A 25,382-nucleotide genomic window follows, 5' to 3' on the forward strand; every position below is an offset into this window, starting at 1 on the left:
GGTGCCACGCTGGTGAATGGTGCCGCGCTGGCGAATGGTGCCGCACTGGTGAGCAGCGCCGAGCTGATGAGCAGTGCTGCGATGGAGAGTGGTGCCGCGATGGAGAGCGGTGGCAGGCCACCAGCCGGTGTCATGGCGACAGTTGATGAGGAGATCGAAGTTCCACACTGCGTCGGTCCAAATGGTGCAGCGAGGTCACTGATCGTGACCTGGATCTGTAGTGGGACCATGATCCAGCAGTCGATTGCAACCTCGAGCGGGAACGGCTCTGAGGATTGGGACTGTGAGACCAGTGCCGCAATTCTAACCGGTGCCGTGAGTCAGACTGGTACCTGTGGTGGTGCCGGGACTCCGAGCGGCATGGAGATGCTGGTCTGAGGGCTGCCATTCCAAACATCACCGGTTCACCCTTGCGTGGTACTGGGACTCGGGTTGGAGCCAGTGCTGGGGTCAGAGGCACTGGAGCCGTCATTTCGATGAGCCCTCTGGCAGCCTGGAAGGTATCCAGTGTGGAAGGTAATGTGATCTCTTCCACTTGCACTGTCCCTTGTGCAGGGCTGGGATGAGCAGATCTGGGCCTGGCGGCCTTGTCCTGCATAGAGGCCTGGTTAGAGTCCAGACACCTGAGACAGGAATCGTCAAGGTCGCCCATAGGCATGGGCTTGTTGCAAGAGTTGCAAGGCTTGAAGCCCTGGGACAGCATGCCCCAGATCCCCGCAGGGCAGTCATTGACGGGACTGCTCTCAACTACTAGACTACGCTTAATACTATAGGAAACACTTACCACTAACTAATAACAATTAATCGACAATCAAGATAAGATAAGCTAGGGATAAGTGGAGCACTTGATGAAACAAGAGACCACTGTTCCAACAACTGTTACCGGCAGCAAGAAGGAACTGAAAGGGGGTCGGGCTGGCAGGGTCTTATATAGATCGCCATATCGGCGCCCCTCCATGGGCTCCCCAACCAGCCCGACGGGTAGCTACTAGGGAAAAAGTTTCCGACATCCGTGCACACGGTGCATGCACACACCTAACTGAAATTGATATGAACGATCACTCGAAGAAGAACATAGTTTAACAAGAAAATCTTCTTTGACTGAGCACTAACAATAATTATTTTTAACTTGAGGGTTTCCAGGGTCAGAAAGTGGCCAGACATGGGTGCACAAGGGGCAATAAGTTCCCTACACCATGTGGAGCCTTTCCACGTCAATTCCAGGCAGAGGAAGAGAACAGGAGTAGTGTGCCACAGTGCTGAGTAATCAGTGAGTAGAGCCTGGACTGTCGCACCACTCCAAACTGTTGGCCAGCAGAGCTGAGGTAACATGAGGTGGGATGTAACCTGCAACCAGCTGAGGGAAGTTATTCCCCTCTGAAATAAGGAGGAGGACTCTGTCACAATTCCTTCCTGGGCATCTCTCCTGGGGTGACACAGCTATTGGTTAAAGTCTCAATCTATCCCTAAATATTTTAAGATCTGTGTTTCCTTCACTATTTTGACCAGCCACTTTTGACAGATATCTTTGTGAAGGTGATATCTCAACAAGCTAAGTTCACACCATGTGGTACCTGGCAAACCCATTTCTCCAATTGATCCTTTTTGTCCTGGAAATCCTGGGTCACCTGGGTATCCTGGAGGGCCTTGATCACCTTTTCGTCCTACGAACAATGAAAAGTATTACAAGTTCCATTAGTTAACAAGGGTTACAAAAGTCTGTGCTAGTTACATTTATTAAAAGCTGCAAACATACCTGGAAGTCCTGGGAAGCCAGGTTCACCATCCTTCCCTGGCATTCCTGGTACACCATAATCCCCTGTTTTTCCCTTTTCTCCAAATGGTCCTTCTTGTCCTGGATACCAAAAAAACCAAAACTAATTTTCAATTCTTTCATTAATTTTACTCTCACATGTAAAGTAATAGGCAAATCCTGCATTGTGAGAATCTTCACAGTTGTCACTTCTCTATACTAAGCAAGGAAATGGATTAATTCAAACTTCAGATGTAGTGCGGTAACATTGTAAGAGTTATCTAGCACACCAGCTATGTATATGTAACCAAAATCAGCTTTGTTGTTAGTGCACACAATCACAGTATTGGGTTTCTTCTGTAACATATGTGGCAAGATATATCTTGAAAAAGACCATGCAAAGAAACATAATACATTCAGAATGGATAAATGTATTTGAGACATCTAGCAGAAAGCTAGTGTCCTATTATTAATTATGTTAATGTGTAATGAGACACCAGACAGTGTCAGGTTGCAACATGAATGACTGAGGAGACTATTCTGCTGTCCAAGCAGGTAACTGTGGGGTCTGTCTGTGAACAAGAGGCTGTTTGAGTGACCTCTGTGTTGGCTCAGATGTGAAAGCCCCTGCTACCTTGATTTACCTAACTTTAGACCTTTGTCTAAGAGCCCCCTTATGCTGTTGTCCATACATAAATATAGTGCCTCTGCTTCTAAGCCATGGCCACTATCCTGTGCACCATTTCTTTTTGCAAGACACAAAATGAAGACAGTTCCAAAGGAATCTTAGAGAGAAACGGAGAAGACAGCACATATAGAGAAACCCAGAGGAAAGGGTCACTGTGAATTAGATTTTTTTACCTTTATATTTTGTTAGTTGATTCACTTCTTGTTAGCATCATACAATAAATTAGTCTTAATAAGGAATCTGGGTGCTGGAGAGTAGCTATTGAAATTTTTAAAACAAGAAGCTTTGTTGAAAAATGGCTTTAGTTTGAAATTGAATTTTTTCAATGAACATTGTTGAAAGATTTCATTATTAAAAAAAAATATGGTGCCTTTTACCCAACTGAAAAGGTTACTGAAAAGATCACTGAACGTTTTAATTTACCAAAAAATGGATTAGCGTTAAAACCAAAAATGTCAATACTCATTTTGATAATGATTTTTATAAAAAAAATACAAAAAAATGCATTAAAAAAACAGCAAAAAATTGGGTCTGTTTCAAAACCTTCGAAAGGAAAACAACTTTGAGGTTTCAATATTTTTCAAGAGCAAAGGTTTAAATTTTCTGACCAGCTATTGCGGTTACTGTGGACACACTTAAAATGTTTCTTCTGTTGTGAGAGATTCTGCTGATTCAAGAGATACTTTTTTCTCCTAAGGATGTGCTTAAAATGAGAAAAAGGATTGGTAGAACCACTGATTTCCTGCAAACCAGTAGAAAACTTTTAAATTTGCCACTGTATACCAGAATGACACCTTTCCCTAGGGAGTGTTGAATAAACTTGGAGATAAATGTTTAGTTGGCTATGTGAAGCTCCTAGATTTTGATTTTTGAAAGCTGGCTTTCTAAAATCAAGATGTAACAGAGGACAAACACCAAGCATCACCTTTAACTAAGCATTATCGTTAACACATAATAGATAAAGATCAGTACTTATCCAAATGTAAAGATAAAAGTTTACCTTTTTCTCCTGGGTCTCCCTTTTGGCCTTTCATATTTCCCATGTCCAGTATGTTCATGGTTCCTGGTTCTCCTGGTAGACCTATTTCACCTTTACTCCCTTTTAAACCAGTATCACCTCGTGGCCCTGACGTACCCGGAAAACCTTGAGAACCTGCAGTGAGAGAATACCAGATAGAACACCACAGTAACGTATGATGTGTGACAGATATGTGCAAAACAAAGTAATTACTAATTCAAACTGTGAGCTAAGTGTACCAAGGTCAGGGGAGCCTGATTTAGCTCCACAGGGACAGGATGGGGCATTTTTTACTCCATGTTCCCATGAGGGTAGCTGTGTTGCAAGGGAGGTTGAGTTCTGCCAACCAGAAAGCTGCTTTAATTTATGACCAGGCTCCACAGCAGCCCTGCCTAAGGAAGTGGCCTGGAAGGATGTTTAAATCACTGCACCTTTCAGGTGGTGTGGCCCTCTCACTTTTTCACCTACCTTGTCCCAGCAGAATGAGGTTGGGGTTGGAAGGAAGCTTCTGTTATTGTCATTCCCTCTCCTGCCCCTCCATCAGATACAATGTGCCCAATTTTCAAATGGGGGCACCTTATTGTAACACCCCCAAATTACAGAATTTAATGACAATCTTTCTACATTTTTTTTAAACCCACCTAGGAAAATTTAATGATAGAATCCTATGGGATGGCTAGAACAACCCATAGGAAGGATTTAACTCTCCTTTAAATTCTATATCTTTTAGGGTAATTTCTCTTGAATCCTCCCTGATCTGGCTGGTCCTTACCCTGCACTTGCATGGAAAAAAACCTCTGGATTAGTGCATCCTATTCTTGGTGTCCAGCTTTGCTAACAAGGCCACTCAAATCAAAACAACATACACTTCAGTCCATACCTACTCCCCAGACATGGCTATTTCCAAGGCCCTGTCTTCACTAGGAAAATAAAAGATGTATTTTTAACATATTAAAATCATAGAGTAGCCAAGACAGTTGCACTTCTAACATGTGTTAGCTGGTCATGGTAAACCGTAGTGGTGGAGTCTATGTTTTATCTTGACCTATTAACACATGTCATAAATACACTTATTTTCTTAGTGTGGTCATGCCCTGGGGTTCCTCTTTAGGAATTCTCAGCCCCAGTCTCTGGCTCCCACCTGCCTTTTATCAAGGGTAGAGTTAATGAGCCATGTCTTCAACAGTGAGTCAGCAGGAACCAATCAGCAGCTCCCTGCAGGGTTCTAATACCTGCTAACAGACTCCTGCCACTTTTTTACAAATTTAAAACTTCTATAAAACCTATTCATTTCTTGTGAAGTTTTACGTAAAGGTCTAGGGCATCTACCCCATAAATAGATGCTCAGACTGATGCATATTCATCCTGAGGTGCCAATTTAAGTATTTTAGGACAGGAATGGCCTATTATGGTTGAAAACTAAGCTTAATAAATCAGCGTCTATAATACATTTAGACACTGTGCTCTCAGTGGCTCAGTGCAGGGGCAATGGAATCTTCCTAAAAGTGGGGGAGGGAGTGTACAAGGGCTCACCCCCTATGTGGCCCCACCCCTGTGGCCCCACCTCCTGGTGAAGCCGGAAGCTGGAGCCTGGCCAGGCAGTCTGGGCCCCTCCACCTGCCTGGGATTGGGGGGGACTGAGAGCAGCCCCCAGCCCATGTCCTTGCCCCCCAGACACCCCACCCAGGGCAGGTGGAGGGTCCGTGGCTCCCCATAGCTGCCTACGCGGCTCTTACCCCAACCTGGCTCCAGCTCCTGTCCTGGCTGGGGGCGGGTCTTGGGGGGAAGAGGAGGGGCAGGGGACCGGGCACTGGGTGAAAAGAGGACGGGCCAGGCCAATCAGCTTTCAAAAAGTGGGAGAGACATGGCCCTTTGGCCCCCCAAGTTCTGGTGCCCCTGGCTCAGTGTCTGTGCTCTAATGATTATACCATATCTTAGATAAAAGTTTTAAACTTCCATTAACATTGTAAATATGCTAAACAGGACCTCAATATAACATGCAGATCCTGACTCCAATATTCTGTCCTCCTTGAACGTCCAAACCCATAGTGGGTTTTTTAAATGACTTTAGATTCACATTCTAATCAGAGGCAATCTCTTAATGACTTCTCGCTAGATTTTCATTTGTCAAAAATTCCTACCTTTTTCACCCTGAAATCCTGGATTTCCTAATGGCCCAGGAGCACCTGGGATTCCAGGGGTTCCCATAACTCCCATTTCTCCTTTGATGCCTGAAACCAAAGCAAAATAATATTTAATAGAAATGTAATTGACTAAAATAAAATAAGTAACAGAAAGTGAATGACTTACTGCCTATATTACATTAGGAACTGAACTCTTGAAAAAAAAGATAAGTCAAATGGGATGAACTAATTTAAAAAAACATAATTTGTTTAACAATTGTATAGTCTTATATAATTCCTGATCTATATTGTCTCAACTTTATATTCCATTACTTATTGTATTTGTCACTCTCTCTTTTAATACATATGTAAAAAAATAATTTGTACTGTCAGTGATTATATTAATCATTAATAAAAATTTAGTAAGTAATATGTCTAGTAAACAACACATGTTCCTTAAGTCTCTGAAAACAAAACCTAATCATCCAAGTATAATCTCTTATCAAATGCCATTTATATATATAAAAAACAGAGTAATTTGGTCAAGAAATACATTTGGATTTTTTAAAATTGTTAGCACAGGATTCCCAGAATCTTTTATTGTATTTTATTTTCAAATTTATGACTGAGCCCACCTGAAATATTTAAATCCCATCCATCCCGCCCAAAATAAGATAACCCAGAACTATGGGCTCTGTCCTGTCAGTTTGTTTGCCAGGTGTGTTTTATATATAATATCATATACATGGCAAGCCCAGTAGGCTGTTAAAATAGTTTGCAGTGAGGCAGTTAAATTAGCAATCACATCTCAGAACCAAATTGATAGAGAAAGAAACAGTAAAAAAAAAAAAAGATGAAAAGTAGAGAATCAAGATCAATCCAAAATAGAGAGTTCTTGACAGTTCCTTAAAATTCCAAAGTAATGAGATGCAGGGTCAGATGATAATCTCAGCTGGAATTACAACACAATTGCTCCAGGTTAATACTCGTTTTATTGAGCTCAAACACTGCCTAAACATCAGGGATGAGTCTGACAGAAGAACAGCAGTATCTTTTGTTTTTTAAAGGTGGATCCTTAGCCACAATTTAAGGGCTTGACTTTGAAAGCTATCAAGCTCTGATCCACCAGAACACTTAAGGAGATGCTTAGAGTTAAGCATGTGCTTAAGTGTTTTGTTGGATCACAGCCTGAGTACTCAGAATCTTCCAGAATCAAACTCTAACTGCAATGAAAGGCATACAACTAAGTGGCATAATGACACAGAATTTCATACAACTATGATTTAATAAAAAAGATAGATCCTATTTTCTCCACAGACTATTCTTAATTTGTTTTGTTTACTTAAAAAAAACAAACAGATCTTTAATTTATTATTGGTATTTGAAACAGTCAAAAAACCGAAATGATTAATTTTCTGAAAGCAAAAATGCATACCTGGAAAGCCTGGAAGTCCACCTTTTCCTTGTGGACCAGGTTCACCAGATAAACCTACCAAACCTGGTAGCCCACTCTGGCCAGGGCTACCCTTATCTCCTTTTGGTCCTGGCATATCTAGTCCTGGGATACCTGGGTAGCCCCTCTCTCCCTTTGTTCCAGGAAATCCTACAGGGAAAAAAACCCAACTCTTAATAGAGCACATAGGACTTTATTAATCCGATGACAGTATAAAGTATAAATATGTTCTGTAAATGTGCATCTTGTGGAAAACAAAGCACATTTCTTTATTAGTAGAGGAAAACAAAGTGAAAAAATCCTCATAATCTAAGTGCTGTTTCAATCTTATCCATTTCTATTTTTAATCTGCTACATCAGCTGGTATGTGCAGCCTGCAGAGATTTTGGGAGGAAGTTGCGCATCAACTTTCAGTTTTAGGTCACAGAAATGAAGCCTGATGACATTCTGGTTTTCTAAAGATTCTTATCCAGGGAGTTTACATTTCTAAAAGGCTGGAAAATATTATAAAAGCGGCCTACCACTTTCCCCCATATTAATGCCCATACGATTCATAAAATTGATTCCAGATATAAATGAAAAAGGAAGAACACACAAAACCAGCAAGTATTTTGTATCACCTTTTGGTCCCTGTGGCCCTGGTCCTCCTGGAGGTCCGGGAGGCCCTGGAGGGCCTATTCCTGGCACACCTGGGGGACCTTGTGAACCTGGTAATCCAGCTGAACCTGGGCCACCTACAGGGAAAAATAAAGCATAAGTCAATTATTTTGCCATATTACCTTTTTGGCTTGCTTGGGGCAGATAGTAGACAGGCACCTTGCGCGACATTCCCCCCACTCGTGCAAAGGGCCGGCAGAAGGCCTACACATCATTTAAGTCATTAGTGTTTTCTTCATGGCTGTTCCAAAAGCAATGGGGAGAGGAAGGGCTGCACAGCCAGGTGGGCAGGAAGGAGGCAGAGAGGGAAGGGAAATGGACATTATATATGGAAGTTTAAGTGGTGCACGGGTCTTTTGCTGGCTTTTTGCACAGGTGTGAATTTCAACCATTAAGATTTATTTTTAAAAATTGTAAAAAATGTTACTACTAATGAACTACAAGGAGTCCGGTGGCACCTTAAAGACTAACGGATTTATTTGGGCATAAGCTTATGCCCAAATAAATCCGTTAGTCTTTAAGGTGCCACCGGACTCCTTGTTGTTTTTGTGGATACAGACTAACACAGCTATCCCCTGATACTTGATACTAATGAGCTGTAACTTTGATTTTTTTAAATTACCTTGGATTCCTGGCTGACCAGGTACACCTGGAAATCCTTGCTCTCCTCGTAAGCCAGGCAAACCAGCATTTCCTTTTTCTCCAGGGAAGCCAGCTGGGCCCTGTGGGCCTGGTAATCCTTTAGGACCTGGGAGACCCACTCCAGGGTCACCCTTAAGGTGCAAATAATATAGATTAGAAGTCAATATACAATAAATTAAGTGTTTTTAAATTAAGCAATTGGGAGGCAGAACATCATACCAGCCTTCTCTGGATATATGCTAAATTACCCCAGATGAGGAGTTGGCCTACTATACTTTTCTTAGTACCAGCAAGAGCTCTGTATTGTTGATAATACAAATAGTAATGAAAAGAACAATGTAAACTGCAAACACTCACTTTGTGACCAGGTAAACCTGGTGTGCCTGGTAAACCATCAAAGCCAGGACGCCCTTGAGGCCCTGGCTGACCTGATGTGCCAGGCTGACCTGGGAAACCTACAAAACAAACACACATAATCAGGGTCTCAGTAAGTTAACCCTAAAGTTTCTTCTGCTTTTTAAATGAACTATTCACACTCACATAGAGAGGTATTAAACAGGGTCACGTCGGTCTCTTCAAATGCCAAACGTGTGAGGAGCTGAGCACCTCTTGTGAGGGGCTGTGCAGTCCCAAATCTCAATAACTTCAATAGAGTTTAGGGGGCTCAGCACCTTGCAGGATTTTGTCTTGGGTGAATGAAGTAATATATATATTTAATGACTGATGTTGAATTAGTATTTGCACAGGTTGACCTCATTTAGAAAAAATATGCCTTTTTTAAAGGAAAGAATGCATTCTAGTAAACTTTCTGAACTTCTGCGGGCATTTAAAGTAGACCTCACAGAGCACTAGTCTGCTTTGCATAATCATAAATGCATCTCCTTTTCCACACAAAAAGCTAGATTCAGCTTTGAGGCTCAGTCCCTGACAAGGGGTGGTGCATAAATGTGCTGCCCAAGGAGGAACACGGGGAAGGAGTTGGAACTATGAGACATAGTTCATTTCTTGCTCCTTACTCCAAGGGTAAAGCAATTTACTGCAGCCCTTTACTGGATGCAACTTATTTCCTCACTTCCAGATCCACCAATTCAGGGGTCAGCAACCTCTGGCACGCGGCTCGCCAGGGTAAGCACCCTGGCGGGCCGGGCCAGTTTGTTTACCTGCCACGTCCACAGGTTTGGCCGATCGCGGCTCCCACTGGCCGCAATTCGCCGTCCCAGGCCAATGGGGGTGGCGGGAAGCCACGGCCAGCATATCCCTCGCCCGCGCCGCTTCCTGCCGCCCCCATTGGCCTGGAACGGTGAACTGCAGCCAGTGGGAGCTGCAATCTGCCGAACCTGCTGACATGGCAGGTAAACAAACTGGCCTGGCCCACCAGGGTGCTTACCCTGGCAAGCCGCGTGCCAGAGGTTGCTGACCCCTGCACTAATTGATGAGTCAGATGTGGGTGGAACCAAAGCCCTGCCCATTCCCCTCCCCTTTAGAACTTCTATGAGGCTGGCAGACCAGGTGCCAGCTCATGCCACTTATAATATCTCTATCCCATGTTATGAGGTAATATTTGAGTGTTTGCTCTGTAACAGTAGAAGTGTTTGCTCTGAAGCTGTAAACCTCCACAGTCAGGAGAGAAGCATTACCAAGTATGAAATATTGGTTTACCATAGGAGGTGTTATCTCCTGCCCAATAAAAGAAGGTCCATAGACACCAGACAAACATTGTGGAACATCAGAGGACAAAACACTTGGTTAATTGCTCCCTCCCATGTCCCCTTCCCTACTATGAAGCAGAGACAGCTTGAACTCTGGGGGAAGGGAACAAAAATCCCTGATAAGAAGAAACTGGTGCTATCACTATGCTGCTTTGACTTCGAGAGGGCAAGATTTCTAAGCATAAGCCAGGGATCCTGAGCCATTTAGCCTGGGTTAGCCCAAAAGACATATAGAGGATGCTTATTATAGAAATTTCTATCATCTTTTGGAACCTGAGCCTGTAAGTCATTTGTGTGTATGGTTGTTTGCTTTAACCTTATGAATAACTCTCTCATTTATTTTTCTTAGCTCATAAATTTTTATTAAATTTATTATAGGATTGGCTACAAGCATTGTCTTTTGTGTGGGATCTAACATGCAATTGACCTGGGCTAAGTGACCAGTCCTTTGGGACCGGGAATAAATTGAACATTGTTGTGATTTTTGGGGTAAGGGACCATCTACCACAAAGGCAGGCTTGCCTGGGTGGCACGATAGACTGGAGTAGCCAAGGGGACTGCCTGTGACTCCATGTTTATGCTGTTGTAGTGCCTGAGGTGTTCATATTTGATACTTGGTTGGTGAAATCTGAGTATAGAACTCACAACCAATTTGGGGTTTGTGCACTGCTTCTTCACACTCTGCCCTGAGGTTGGTACTCATGCCCTTGAGTCTCTCCAGATAGCCTGACAACTCTTTCCAGCCCATCTACTATTCAGATAACAGACATGCAGCTTAGATTCACAATACAGTGAGCAATAATGCAAATGCACATGGGGTTTTGAGGAAAGGGGGGTTACTTGCCATTACTCCCTACCCTGGCTTAACAACGCTGGGTCACAATCCAGCACTGAAAGAGTGTGAGCAGTGCTCTGAAGTATATCTTCCATACGTTAGTAAGGGTACGTCTACACTACCCGCCGGATTGGCAGGTAGCAATCGATCTATCAGGGATTGATTAATCGCGTGTAGCATAGACACGATAAATTGATCCCCGATCACACTCCCGTCGACTGCTGAACTCCAGCTTGGTGAGAGGCGGAACCAGAGTTGATGGGGGAACCGCGGCAATGGACCCCGCGCCGCGAGGACATGAGGTAAGTCGAACTAAGATACGTCGACTTCAGCTATGCTATTCTCGTAGCTGAAGTTGTGTATCTTAGGTCGATTCCCCCCACCCCACCCCACACCCTAGTGCAGACCAGGCCTAAGAGACAGACATATGGCCAAGGACTTGTTACTATGTCGTTTTCTTACCTTTAGGGCCAGGAGGCCCAGGGAATCCTATTCCTGGCTGCCCAAGAGCACCTTTTTCTCCTGGAAGTCCAGGTTTTCCTGGAAACCCAGGATCACCCCTGTCACCTTTGAAAACAAGACAGACACAGTACATTAAGCACTTATGCAAAAAACAACTTTGGGGGTGGGAAATGCTTTACTAGCAACAGAGAGAAAATTCAAGAGATAATTGTACCTTGGACTCCAGAAAAGCCAGGTGGCCCTGGGAGACCATCTGACCCTGGGGGACCAGGCAGAGGAATGACTTGTCCTGCTTCACCCTTTGGCCCTAGAAAGGTAATGTCGATGAATCAATACTTATGAGTAAAAATGCAACTGTATTAATACACAAGGAGGTGTATATATTCTGAGATACTAGAAATGCCCATTGCTTTTTGTTTTCCTGTTTTTACTACTCATCTCCAGTGCACTGATTGGAAGATGAAAAAGGCCCAAGCATGAAAGAAATACATGAAACCCAGAGAATTCTGGCTGTTGTTTTGACTGCCACAAATCTGTATCTGCCATGTGAACCCACCAAGACCCACTGACACAGGTGCACCAGTCCCAATGGGCTAGACTGTCACTTAAATGACATACCAGTGGAAAGGAGTAAAGGGTACGTGTGTGTACAAAATACCCTTACAAAGCTGTGTGGGTTAATCAGATATTGGTTTTGGGCACATAAATGGGAGTGTGGAGTGTGTGGGAAATGTGCAGATGCTTGGCTGCATGTATCCTTATTCTCAGGCCAGTGGATCGAGATTCTGACACCCTTACTCACATTGTGTAGCCCTGGTAACTACAGTAGGATTTCTTGTGAGTGAGGGTATCAAGGTATGGACCAACCCCAAATTACTACCCCTCAGGATCAATAGGGAGCAGGACAGGAATAGTAACTCCACAGGGTGAGGATCACGACATCTCCTGGGGCTTCTCCTGGAGTGGGGCAGTTTACACAGTAATCCTTGCACAGGCCTTTGCTCAGTGTCAGATACATTTCGTACCTCTGAACAGAGGAGGCTGAATTTGTGGAGTGGGAAGAGTGATGTTAACACAAAAGGGACTAATGATCTCCCAGCTTTGTTCTAGGAGACTCTGTAAGTAAACTATCTGTGAGCATTCAGAGCTGCAAAATTCACTGTAACGAACAAATGCTGATGACCTAATAGGTCCCATCTTTCTCAAATTCCTATGACACATGTACCTGTTAAAGAGAAAACATCATTTTCCCCTTCTCTGTATCTAGTGTGTTACCTGGACGGCCTGGTACACCTGGGTTTCCTGGAAAGCCTTTTTCTCCTTTGTCACCAGCTGGCCCAGCAGTTCCAACCCCTGGAAGACCAGGCTGGCCTCTTTCACCACGTACCCCAGGAAATCCACTTGAGCCAGGGGGACCACGGTCTCCTTTCAGCCCAATTGTACCCTAATTTTAGGGAAAAACAGTAATATTTACAGTACCTCTCACACTAATAATGGCTTACAAGTGATCTGAAAAGCTTACAAGTCTTTGTCAGATTCATCTATGATTTTGTGGCTTCTAGACTGGATTCACTGCAATGTACTCTTTGGGCTCCAGTTTGCATTACTGAAGCCAATGGACATTTTACCGCGGACTTCATTGGAAGCAAGAGTGGGTCTCATATGGAAGAGCACTTGGAAGCTACACCTGTTGCAGAAAGCACTGAAGGGGCCATTTAATGACCAGTTCTCTGATGATTACATCATCATTTCCAACTAGGATTTAAATCACTGAATGTTGATTTATACAGTTCCAGAATCAGCACCACAAAATAGTAACTGACTTCAAGGAAGTATCTGGATTTTAGAAATAAAAACCCAGAAAATTTCAGAAATACAGAATTCCAATTTTGGGGTGATTTCTATTATTTAAAATAGGAAATTGTAGCAAGAAAAGTGAATCCAGTTTAGAGTTCTGTGCTAAATGCCTCAAATAGAAAGCATAAGCGGGGCATTCAGAACCATTTTTCCTCTTTCAGGTTCTCTGAAATTACAGTTTGCTGGTTCTTATTCTACAGGATACATCAGAATAGGGACAGGACAGAACAGGAGCCAGCAACCTGTCCACCAGGTGCATTCATGAGACAAAACAAGTAAGCTTAAAGTAAATTATATGCCAAATGTCGCTAACAGATATTTTCTAAAAGCCAAGAAAATATGGCATTCAAGCTTCCCAAAACTGCAGCGACAAATCTAGCTACAGATATTGGAAGTGGCTGCTGTGAAAATGACTGCGATCTCTTCACATCATAACTTGAGCATAAGAAGAACATTCCTTCAACAATGGGCTAGATTCTGACTATCAGCAGAGCCCCCACCAAAGTACTGCAGGTAAACTGCACCTGCCCAGGATAAGCCTTGAGAGAGACCGTGACTCAGAGTGCCTCCCCTACTTTCTCCTTGATCCCGGGGGTAGTAATTTATTGCTGGTCTACAACTACCCCCGTGATCTTGCCAGCAATTTTCTGGGGAAGGGAAATGGAACCAACTCTGCCCGTTCACCACAGTTCTGGGGAGGAAGCAATAGGGCAAGTAGGTCTGGTTATTCACAGGCACCAGGCCACACCATGTAGGTTATCCTTACTTACTCCCATAGAATATACTCAGAGCCCAAACGTAGCTCAGTGACCCTACCGTCATGCAAACATTCTTAGCTGTTTAGTAGTATGGGCCTCATTCTTACACCCTTACTCCTTAGCAGTTCCACTGAAATCCTCCATTGAGGTGTAAGGATTCTACTCAAATGAGTCATGGTGTGAGAATTTGGCCCAAAGAATGAGACAACTAAACATAAACTGCATATTATATAACAACTACATATAATTAGTGAGCTAGAAGATAGCATGCAAAAATATAGACACACACACATACCGATGCCCCTTTAGGGCCCTGGAGACCTGGCAGGCCATCTCTCCCTGGCCTTCCTTCTCTTCCAGGAACACCTGGTTGCCCTGGGAATCCAGGATCTCCTTTATCACCTTTTAGATTAGAATCAAAGTAAATGTCTCCGGGCTCTCCCTTTGCTCCTGGGTTACCAATCAGTCCTGGTGCACCTGGAGAACCCTGAAATTATACACAATTCCAGCACCATTCAATGCCTATTCAATGCATTCTTTTTCCCAGCCAAAAAGAAAAAAAATCTTCAAGTGTAAAGAAAACCCCCCTAACGTTCATCCCAGACACTGAACAGTAAGCAAAAAGAGTGGATTTGCCAGGACAGAGAATGCAGATTAACTGATAATGGTCATCGAAACAGAAACTTTTCTTTCTTGGTCTCCTTACTAGCTTCTTTTACCACAGTTTTCCAATTTTGAATGTTTTTATTAATTGTTTTAATAGGAACTAAAGGCCACGTTATTGAGAATGGTACTCTAATTGTTCATATATTGACCATAAGGATTCAGAGTTCACCTTCTATAAGGCCTCGATGTCAAGATAATTTGGTAATTCTTAGCCGTTTCTCAAGTTATGGTTTGATAACAAGCATATTATGTTTGTATGGTTTGTATGTAACCAATTGCTTCTAATACTTCTACCTACTTGCTATTACTTGAACCTCTGTTCTTTGTTAAATAAGCTTATACTTGTTTTCACTATAAACAAATCTAAGTGCTGTGAGTTGAGCAGAGTGGTGCTCCTGAGATGAAACTGGTATAGTGGGGTGCGCTATTCCTTTGGGAGTAGCAAATCTGTGAATTCTGTGTGTGTCCAGTGAACCAGGGGCTGGTCACTCCAGGAGGACACTTGGAAGGCTCAAAGGTTGGAGCTTGCCTATCGCTAACCCATAGAGAGAGAGTGGGACCTGCGTATGCCTGGAGGAGAGTGTTTGTGTTGCCCATTGCTGGTGGGGATGGGGAGCGGACCCTCAGCAAGCAAAGGCAAGGCTTCCTCACGCTAAGGGCAGATGGTAGCAAGGTGCCTTATAATCTTGAGTACCCCTGGGAAACACCACAGGAGAATTTTTTTTTGTTCTTGCTTAGAAGTCATTTCCCCCTCTCTTTCTTCCCCTAGATGAACAGGGCTTCCCAGCCACAGGTTGTTTCAGAAAGGCCAAATCAAGAGCTTTTATCTGTCAGTGCCAGCTCCCAGTAGAGCATTTTGTTTCTTTTTAATTTTTGTTTTTATTTTTTAAAAAATCAGTGAACAAATATACAATAAATTAGAAATCATTCTTATCGCTGTAGTATTTACACGCACGCGCACACACACACACACACACACTTTTCTCACAGATCCTAACAGATTGTCTACTAAATTCCATCTATCATTTCTGTAAGTCTAGCTAATGAAACAAGAGTAAAGGCTAATTATCAAATGATGAATGTTCCATTCTCCTTGTCTACCTTGTTTTATTTGAGCTATCCAAGGAAAACATAGTTCCTGCGATGAACAGCTTACAATTTATTGAACTAATTGTATTTAAAGGGCTTCCACCCATTCTTATAGCTCCCTACATATTATCCTGAACCTATGTATAATTCTTTCATGGAAACATTCTCCCTAATTGAAAAAGAAAAATGAAAGGGTCCCAGTCACCAGGGAAGTGAAGCTGAGTGAAAACTTCAAAGGGAAACTTCCTCCTGCTAATATACATTGTGCTTCCACCCTTCAGACCTGAACCAGCACCCCTCCTAAATCAATAGGAATCTTTCCATTGGATTTAGTGGGTGGTGGATCAGGCATGGCCTCCAGCAATGTGATCCTGCCAAGCTGGACTCTCTCTAGCCTATCTAAGCTAAACTAAAAGCTAACTCACCAGCTGTTTAATGAATCTGTTTTAACTTTTCCAAGCAAAACAAAGTTAAAAGCATCCAGGATACCAGCAAATCCTTGTTTGAAGAGAGGGGTGAAAGGAGACTAAAGGAGAAGGAAGAGATGTAAAGGTTTAGCAATATCCATAGTAAAAGATTATGCTATGTTACTCAAGAAATGATTACAAATAGTAGAGAATCCATTTTGTTATTTCCCTCCTCCCCAACAAATCCCATTTACATTACTGTAAATTAAACATGATGATGTCATTTGATTTCCCATGAAGAATTTAAACACAGATAAAATATCACCCAAAAGACCTAGCTTTGGATAAATTAGGCCAAAGTAGCCTGTATGTAAGTGCTCAGTACACTCACATCTGGGCTGAATTTGGTTCACAGTGTCAAAAGCTATATTATAATGCAGCAATATTTAAAGCTCATACTCTGAGTAACGGCACTACTAAGATGCAATTTGCTTTTCTAACCTTCCTTTATTCTTTCTAAACCACTTCTTTTATTTTGTAGCTATTTAGAAATCACATTTGGTGCAATATACTACATATTTCCCCTAGTTTTGACTAATTGCTAAAATATGTTGCATAATATATTTTAACAACAATGAAATTATACTAGATGGTGCTGTACTATATATACATGTAAACACACAATAGCAAATAGTCATTATAAACCTCCTCTGTAACATGAAAGGAAAGTCAGAACAGATTTGGCATCAGATTCAGGTAAAGTCCTGCTTCTTATCCAAGCTTAGCTGACTGAGCCATAAGGCCAACTGTTTTCTTCAGGTCATGCAGTGGCTAAGTGCAAAGTTTTACTGCAACTCACTTTTCTCCTCCCATAACTAAACCACACTACCACCTAATTGTTTTTAATACACACAACTGATCCTTTAGCATCGGTTAATGGGGCTACTACACAGTAGCACCGGGAGTCTCCTGTGACATGCCTAACAGAAAATAAATATGAAACATTTGAAAACATTTACTTACAGGAACCCCTTCAAGACCTTTGAGTCCAGGCACACCCCTATCTCCTTTGGCTCCTGGCTGTCCTGTAAAGCCTTAAAAAGAATATGAAAAATAAAACAATATTTACTATAGATACGGGTACATTATAGCTTACTGTGTTTTAGAGGCTTTGAGGTCCTTCTCAAGTGGTGCCCAATTCTGCCCTCAGTTATAGCCATGTAACTCTACTGAAATTAATGAAGTTGCCTGGGCATAACAGAGCTCAGGATCTAACCCAGTATATGCGCATGAGGCCTGGGAAGAAGATACATAGCACACAACTCAATTACATAAGTTGGGCAGCATGCCCTGAATTCAGCCCACTAACTGGAACTGCCATTTCCAGACTGCAATTCACTGAACCACCACAGAATTTTCATTCTCTTTCACCACCTCTCAAACACCGACACAGTGCACATATATAATACAAAAGCATTGCTCATATGTACCTATTTTCTGACAGACAACAATTATTCTCCAGACTGATAATTTCTGTTTGGCAGTAGTAGTCAATACTGGAGACTAGGGATGTGTTTAGGGCTTAACACTAGGTCAGAGTACATAAAAATGTGCAGAATAACTCCCCTGACACCTCTCTAGGGCTCTCATTACATATCGTTTGTAGAGCCGGCGCTTTCTAGGTTTACAGAGGGATTTAAATAGAAATTTTTTTTTAGCAGCTCCTCTCAGCCCACAATTTCTTTTCTTCTCTTCTCTGCATTGCTTCTACCAGAATTTGGCCCTATAAATCAAAATTCACTGTAAAATCATAAATGGATATAAAATAGTATTTAAAATATTCCCATGAATATAATAATCTGAAAACATGGGGGAAGGTTGAAATCACTTAAAGGCAAGCAATATATTTTTCAAGAAAAAATGGTTTTATTAAAATCATAGGTCCCGATACTACAGAGGATCCTTTAAGCCGTCTCAACACCATGATGCCCAAGGGATGGAAGAGAAAGTCTTACTCCCTCTGAGAAACCTAAGTTGCTGTGTCAGGGTCAACCATGATCTGGCCTTAATAACTTAATAACAGTATCAGATCTCAGCACAGTTCTGAGTGTGTTTGATTTCTAGGTTGCAAATTTTAAAAGCAGGATGATTCCGGTTGAAGTCCTACTGAAAACCAGTCAGGTCCCCACCACCAAGAGAAAGATTAATGAAGAAAAAATACTACATATAGCTATTGGTTATTGACAAACCCTTTTCAAATTCAGATTGTCATTTCATAATCTTTGGGAAAACAACATTTAGGTCAGGCTTTCAAAAGTGCTCAGAGTTCTCTGAGTTCTGCTCCTTTTGAAGTCAATAGTAAAACACTTGTTAATTTCAGTGGAAGCAGAGTTAGGCCACTACCGAGCATTATGGAAAATCCTGCTGTTTCATTATTTTCAGGAATGAGTCGATTAATGGAAAAATATTAATTTATGACACATCCAGATACAGAGTTGTGATTCTGCTTTGTTTGTATAGCTTTTGGTTTTTACCTGATGGACCCGGTGGCCCTTGTGGCCCTGGATGTCCAGGAAGCCCAGATACATCACAAAAGGCACAACCATCACCTTTATCACCTGCAAAAATAAAAAAAGATTTAAGAAGACTACAAGCAGATCATTTAAGAAGAAAACACCCTCGAGCCACTGTATGTTGATTGAGAGAAAGTAAATTTGTGAGCCAAATGCTTAAATCAATGTTATGAGCAAATTTATTTAAAAATTTTAATTGTCTTTTTAAAAAAATTTCAAATTCCTTTTTGTGTGACAGTATTGATGTGTAAAACTTTATTAATGGGAAGGGGGGAAAGATAATCTGACTGAAGAGGGAACAAACAAGAACTAGTGTAGTATGTGCCTGATTAAAAAACAAAATTAGATAAAAGGGAAAAAAGGGGGATTCTGGAACTCAGATAGATTTTGTGGGTTTGGAAAAACTGACTGCAAAGAGACTTTGGGACCAAATTCTCTCCTGGTGTAAACAGGGGCAAACTCATTGATTTCAGTGGTGTTTTGCACATTTATACCAGCCCCGCTAAAATCAACAGAGCCATATCCATTTATAGAGTTCAGCCCTTAGCTTTTCTCTGAACCCAAGCAACGGCAAGGGCCAGGAGGAGGAAAATGTTGGATGCTTTGTTGCTGATTAGAAGGATAGGAGACCTGCTCTGCAAGAAAAGTAACTTTTATCCTTGAGAGAGAAATGAATTTGGACATATCAATGGATTTGAGAAAGCAAGATCACTACGGATCAGCGGGCAAAGGCAATTGGCATTGCAGACATGGAAATGGAACTTGAAGGTAAACATATGTAAGAAAATTACAGTTGGGAAGAGCATTGCAGTGGAGACTGTTTCTCAGCAAAGTGCTGCAATCTTTCTAGTTTTGTATATTTCACCCTATAAAATAACCACTGTACTATAGAAAAAATCAAATCTTTATTTTCAATAGCTTTTGATGTTGTCACTCGAAAATACACTGTTTTTTTAGAAGTCTCCCTACTCAAGTAAGGCTGAGCACACCCAGCCACAATGGAACAAAAGCAGAAATCTCTAAAAGCAATATATTGGTAAAATAATGGATGAAGGAAAGCAGTAGACACAGCACTACAGAGGGTTTGGCCAAAAAGGCTGCCCCTAGGTGAGCTCAGCCTGAATTTGATAAGCTGCTTGTGCTATACTGTGTGAGTCTGACTCACCAGTAAAAGGATACTTCTGTTAGAGTATTTTTAAGTGGAATTTTTGTTTGTTCTTTAAAGAAACTGATTTGAGTTCAGCCTCTTGGCTTTCCAAAAATGAAGCACATAAAAAGCTCTACAACTTTCGTAATATACTGTGATTCCTCCCTAATATAATGAAAGAATTAACTTCTGTTTCATGACTCAGGACTGGATCCTGCAAAGCTTAAGTTCTCCCAATCCTGGGGGGAAAGCAGGAGAAGCTCAGCATCTTGCAGATTAGGCCTTTGGTCAACCAAACTCTGTGCTGATTTAACACCCTGTGTAACCCTATCAATTTCAATAGGTTACATGTGAATCAGTGCAGAATTTGACAATCTCCGGATTCCCTTTAGGATCTTTTAGTATTTTCCTAACATTAAAATACATTTTCCTAACATTAAAATACAAAGGTATTAAGGCAACTAAGTCTGGGTTTAGGTGCCTAAGTCCCAGTTTTAGCATCCACTACGATTCACAAAATTCCGGCTGAATCTAGTAGGTGCCTAAACTCACTCAGCACTTAAGGCTTTGCAGTAAAAAGTTCCCTTGGTGCCTATGTTTCTGCCTCTGGCATACACACTGCTGCCTGCCTCTAGGTGTCCAAGCACTTATCTTCTGCCTAAGCCCCAGCGTGATTTACAAACTGGGGAAGATAGGTGTACATCTGCCTAATTTGCATGCTGGGCCTAATGCGGGGGGCAGGGTGAGAAAGTTCATGCACAAGCATGAGACTGACTCTATAGCCTGGTGGTTAGAGCACTCGCCCAGAACGTAGGAGACCCAGGATCTGCTCCCCCTACTCGAATTACTCTAATTATTTCTCCACAATGGAATTGCTTCAACGGGAGAGACTGATGCAGTGCCACACAGCCCAAAGGTGAATGCCTTTACCAGAAAGGTAGAAGATCCCTCTTCAAATCCCTTCTCCTCATGAGGTGAAGCGGGGCTTAACCCAGAGGTTTCCCACGTTCCCAGGTGAGGACCCTAACGGGGCTAAAAGTTACAAGGGAGGCCCATCTGCCTAGCATCTTTAAAAAACAAACAAAAAAACCCACCTTAGGCACCTACCTTCAAGAAAGGCCTCACAGCTGAGAATAGTTAGAAATGCTAGGCCCCTCCCTGAAGTCTGGACTCACGCATCTATCTCAGTGAGACAGGTGAGGCTTAGCAAACACCACTCTTGTTGGCATCTCCCATTGGTGAGATCAGGCATTTCCCCATCTAGCATAAATGCTTTTGTGGATCCCATTCTAAGGCACCTAACTCTTCCCAGTCATTGCATAGGAGCCCAGGCAAATAAATCGGGCTTTGTGGATCACAGCATTGTTCCTGTGGTTTAATAGGAACCTAAAAGTTAGGTGTCGCAAAGCTGAACATCACAGTGCTTAAGTACCTCTGTGAATCTAGGCCATCGTCACTGCAAATTTTATATTTTGTATTTTTCATATAAACTCATTTTTATTTTAATAATTCTATAATTGCTTCCTAACTCTTGACTATTATCCAATGTTATCTACAAGAGAAGGTTAGATGACTACCATAGGGTGTTTTCCTAATGAGTTCGTAAGTCTGTAATCATTACATGTGCCTTCTTCTCCAATGCCTCCTTATTCACCTCCTGCCTGCAAATGTTCCTATCTTGTTAATTAAGTCATAGTTGGAGCCTAAGAAAACTACCAAGGATTTTATTAACATAAAGAACATGCTATGTCAAGACTTACTGAGTTTCACAAATCATTATTATGCAATTTGGATGTAAATTCCTAGGTCTATCTCTGGGCTTTGTCTAATTCTTTTTTATTATTACTAAATGCTTCTGTTAAAACCTTTATATCAATAGCTCACAAATCCACTTTCCATTCCTGATCTGGCTCTTTCTATCCACTTCTACATCTCAGCCTCTCTCTCTGACATCCACTTGAACATCCACTTGAACAAGTAAAGCTGAACTTATCTTTCCACTGATATCCTCCCATCTGTTACTACTATAAGGCAGAGCAGAGGATATCTGAATTACAAACTGAAGTCAGCATCATGTAACTTAATTCAACACCACCATCCTCTCTTTCAGTCAGACCTCTACCCTGGGAAACTCACCTGGTCAAAGTTAAGCCGGTGCTTATGCACTTCTCTGGATCAGGACTAGGGTGCTCAACACTTTGCAGAATCAAAGTCTTAATGACTACATAAGTTAGAAGATAGTGGAAAATCAGGCCCATTGAATGGTCCAAATGAATGTAAGTAGCTCTTTAAACAATATTACCTTTATCTCCTCTCTCTCCTAAGAATCCAGGTTGTCCTTGAGGTCCAGGAAGACCTCGATCACCAGGTTCTCCAGGCTGACATTCCGTGATTCCATCTGCAATTGGAGTAAAATAATAAAGAACATTATTCTCCAAGTACAATTTTTCATAATACTACAGTTCAAGTCAGTGTCACTTCCCCATGGATTATTATGAGCAATGGTGAAGTAGCTACAGGTTGATTGTAACCATGAAGAGAAGCAAGTTCACATATTTATTCGTCCAGTTCAGCTATTATGGAAATAAAGGGATAAAATCAATAGGGGTCTATAGATATGTAATCAAGTTCTATAGATGTTACTCTAAAAACCTATGGAATTATGGACAAGTGGCAGTCTCTCCATATTAAGGTTGAGCCTCTGCTGTTTTTAGCAGCTTCAGCTGAACACCCTGACCTGTTTGGTGCTTCCAGTTGATAAGGAGAGAGGCCTAAGGAACCTGTCTGGGACCCCTCCCACACCTCTGGCAACTGTCTCTCCTGAGTATCCCACACACTGTCTGCTCAACACTACAGGTTGTTGAAATGCTTCTGCAAACAGTTTTGCCACTGAAAAGGGAAAAGCTGATTACATTGAAAGGCAGACCTATGTTGCTTGGCTTCTGAAGTGACCTTTTGGGTTCTCTGAAGTGGCTGGATCCTCTCTTTTTTTCTTTTTTGGGGTGCATCCATTTCAGGGGTTTTGGGGTCGTGACTAAAGGGTAGCCTTCCGTCCTACCAGGGTAAACTTCAATCATCTTTATGGGGCACTTTAGGCATTCAATTTTCCTTCAGGTTATTTCCATGGGCAGGAGCATGGCATATTTCCCTTCCCTGGTACTCAGGTGTTGAATGAGCTCCCAACACTTCCTCCACCCAGTCACAGCCAACCAGCCCCGCTCCAACTTCTGAGGCATCCCCCAGTAGCTCTGTCAGCTAACACAGGGAGCTGGCGCAGTGCAGCATCTTCTCAGTGATCTGTGCATCCGCCTCAGCGCTACGGGCAATTCCTCCCTTCATCTCTGGCGGCTATTTTAGGCCACGGCGGGCATGCCCTGAGCAGGGATGGGGGTGCCCTGGGAGTGGCCTGCCCCTGAACCCCACGGGCTCCCCAGCCCCCCCCCAGGACCTGAGGGTTTTCATTACTCTGACTCAATTATCTTGGTATATTTGGGACTTTCTCCAGTTTTGGCTTCCATACCAAGTGTCTCCCACTATATATACTAGCTATTTGAATTCAATGCAGTTTGCAGTTAGCCCTGCCTCAGATTTGCTGCTTCTCCCTCTTCCCAAGGTCCCAAAATGCCACTATTCCAATAATAGTCAGTCTCACAAGATGGGCGTGACTGCCCTGGTCATGTGGAGGTCGATTTTGTTTAATGTGTTCCGGGAGTGGAAGGATGAGTGATAGTCATGTGAGTAGGGTGAGCGGATGTGATAACGAGGAGTTGGAAAGGGCCAGTCTGGCCAAGGGAGTTTGCCTGGAGTCTTTTGTGGGCCTGGCAGGTAGTCAAAGGTCGCCAAACAAAAGTGGGGTCCCAGTTCGTCAAAAATCCCGTAATCCGTCCTAGTTAGTCATCGCATTCATGGCTCGATCATACATCGCGCAGGTCATTCAGGACCATCTCACTGCAATGCCTGCAAAGGTACTCTGACCACTACCATGTACCATTGGCCATGAATTGAGCGCTGACATTTTCCTGCTATCTTTCAAAATTTTTCTGACTGGGCCTCTTGATCTCTTTGGCTTGATGATGGCTCTTCTTCTTCTTGACCCAGGCTCTCAGATTTAAATTCACTGATTCACTCTGGCCTCTGTGGGGATGTGACTCGGGAAACTCACGTCTGTTTTCTTGTTGTCTGTGGATCACCTCCGCTCTGGGTCAGGAGGTCAATGGCTGGATATGGGGCCAGGCCAGGCAGGTTCAGGGAGGTGACCTATAGTGACCACATTCGCCTCTCAACTCTTGGTCAGGTTTCTTTTTCTTGTTTTCACGGTTGCTCTTCATTTTCGGCTTCCGGGCCCGGCTGTCGTGACTGATGATGGCATCCGGGCTCCGGCCCTCGCCTCCCACTGGCCATCCTCTTCCCTCTGCGTGCATGCCTGCTCTCTGCTGTGGGCTTCTGGTCTGGTCGATCCTGGTCTCCCATCCATCTTGTGTCTTCCTTGTTTCGGCGATTGTAATATGTTTGTTGGGCTGCGTGCTCTCTCTCTTCATGTTTACTTGGGAAGGGAAGTGACTTATCTGTCTTTCATCTTTGCTCTGACCTGTGCTTCCCGTTCGCTCGTTTTTTCTTCTTCTTTTCTTTCAACTTGGGTGGCCAATATATAATGGGGAAGGACTATATAACAGTTCAGAACGGGAAAACACAGTCAGTCTCCGCACCTCCTCATCTAGCTGCAGCAAAGGTGGCAGGTGTCCCAGTTCCTCCCCTCCCCTCCGGCTCACCACATCCGCACTATCTTCTTCCTATTAAAGAAAGCAGCTCAACGGAGGCTCGGCTCGGTTGATGGATGATATGTCCTTAGTGTCCTTATATGTGCATTTGAGCATTGCACAGATATTAATTTAGACACAACACAAAGGGAGATCTGATCTCTCTCTTTCTTTGGGTATTCCACTCTAAATTAAAATTAAATTTGGATTCTTGCTTTATGTTGGACCGTGGGTGTTGGCCGGAATGGGCTCGGGGGTCGGGGTGGCGAATCCAGCACCACCAGTATGTGCTGATGGGGTGTCTCCCTCTGCATTTCATACCGCCTCCTGCTGGGCAGCCATCTGCACCTGGTAGCTTGCTGGTTGCTGGCTGCAGTGCCCTGCTCAATTGCTTACATCTGCCTTCATTTTTTTTTTTTTTTTGGGGGTGCTTTGCTCCGGTCCGGTTTCAGTCTCAAGTCTCACTCCTCCCACTCCCTCCTGACACCATGCAAAGTCCCGTCTCAGTCTCCTGCTGTTTTAGCTTTTTTTAGTAGCTGCTGAGAGACTGGCTGGAGTAGTCCAGTCCAGGACTCAGGGTCTGTCTGTCTGTCTCTCTCTTTACCAGTATTTATTTTATTTTTACCCTGTCTTGTCTGTGCGTCTGCCGCTCTGCTGCTGCTCTGCTTTGCTACTGCTGGCTGCCAGCAGCTCTCTCCTCTCTGCTCTCTGCCCTTCCCTCCTCCTTCCTTCCTTTAAGGAAGAAAGGTCTCAGGCAGCTCACAGCACAGCCAGCCAGCTGATCCCCT

General features: G+C 42.9%; 1 protein-coding gene across 1 annotated transcript in view; it reads right to left on the reverse strand.

The window, feature by feature from the left end:
* COL4A1 (collagen type IV alpha 1 chain) overlaps window positions 1–25,382 on the reverse strand; it is a 146,345-nt gene that overhangs the window by 45,540 nt on the left and 75,423 nt on the right. The window contains exons 24-38 of the mRNA XM_039517805.1: window positions 22,140–22,235; window positions 18,652–18,735; window positions 17,141–17,211; window positions 14,251–14,442; window positions 12,616–12,784; window positions 11,555–11,647; window positions 11,341–11,445; window positions 8,692–8,789; window positions 8,315–8,465; window positions 7,656–7,769; window positions 7,018–7,185; window positions 5,601–5,690; window positions 3,442–3,594; window positions 1,757–1,855; window positions 1,575–1,664 (exon numbers count right to left, since the gene is read on the reverse strand). Of these exons, the coding sequence (XP_039373739.1) occupies window positions 1,575–1,664; window positions 1,757–1,855; window positions 3,442–3,594; window positions 5,601–5,690; window positions 7,018–7,185; window positions 7,656–7,769; window positions 8,315–8,465; window positions 8,692–8,789; window positions 11,341–11,445; window positions 11,555–11,647; window positions 12,616–12,784; window positions 14,251–14,442; window positions 17,141–17,211; window positions 18,652–18,735; window positions 22,140–22,235 (1,773 nt within the window). The remainder of the gene's footprint in view (window positions 1–1,574; window positions 1,665–1,756; window positions 1,856–3,441; window positions 3,595–5,600; window positions 5,691–7,017; window positions 7,186–7,655; window positions 7,770–8,314; window positions 8,466–8,691; window positions 8,790–11,340; window positions 11,446–11,554; window positions 11,648–12,615; window positions 12,785–14,250; window positions 14,443–17,140; window positions 17,212–18,651; window positions 18,736–22,139; window positions 22,236–25,382) is intronic.

Source organism: Mauremys reevesii, linkage group 1 (genome assembly GCF_016161935.1).
Source record: "Mauremys reevesii isolate NIE-2019 linkage group 1, ASM1616193v1, whole genome shotgun sequence".
NCBI classification, from domain to species: domain Eukaryota; kingdom Metazoa; phylum Chordata; order Testudines; family Geoemydidae; genus Mauremys; species Mauremys reevesii.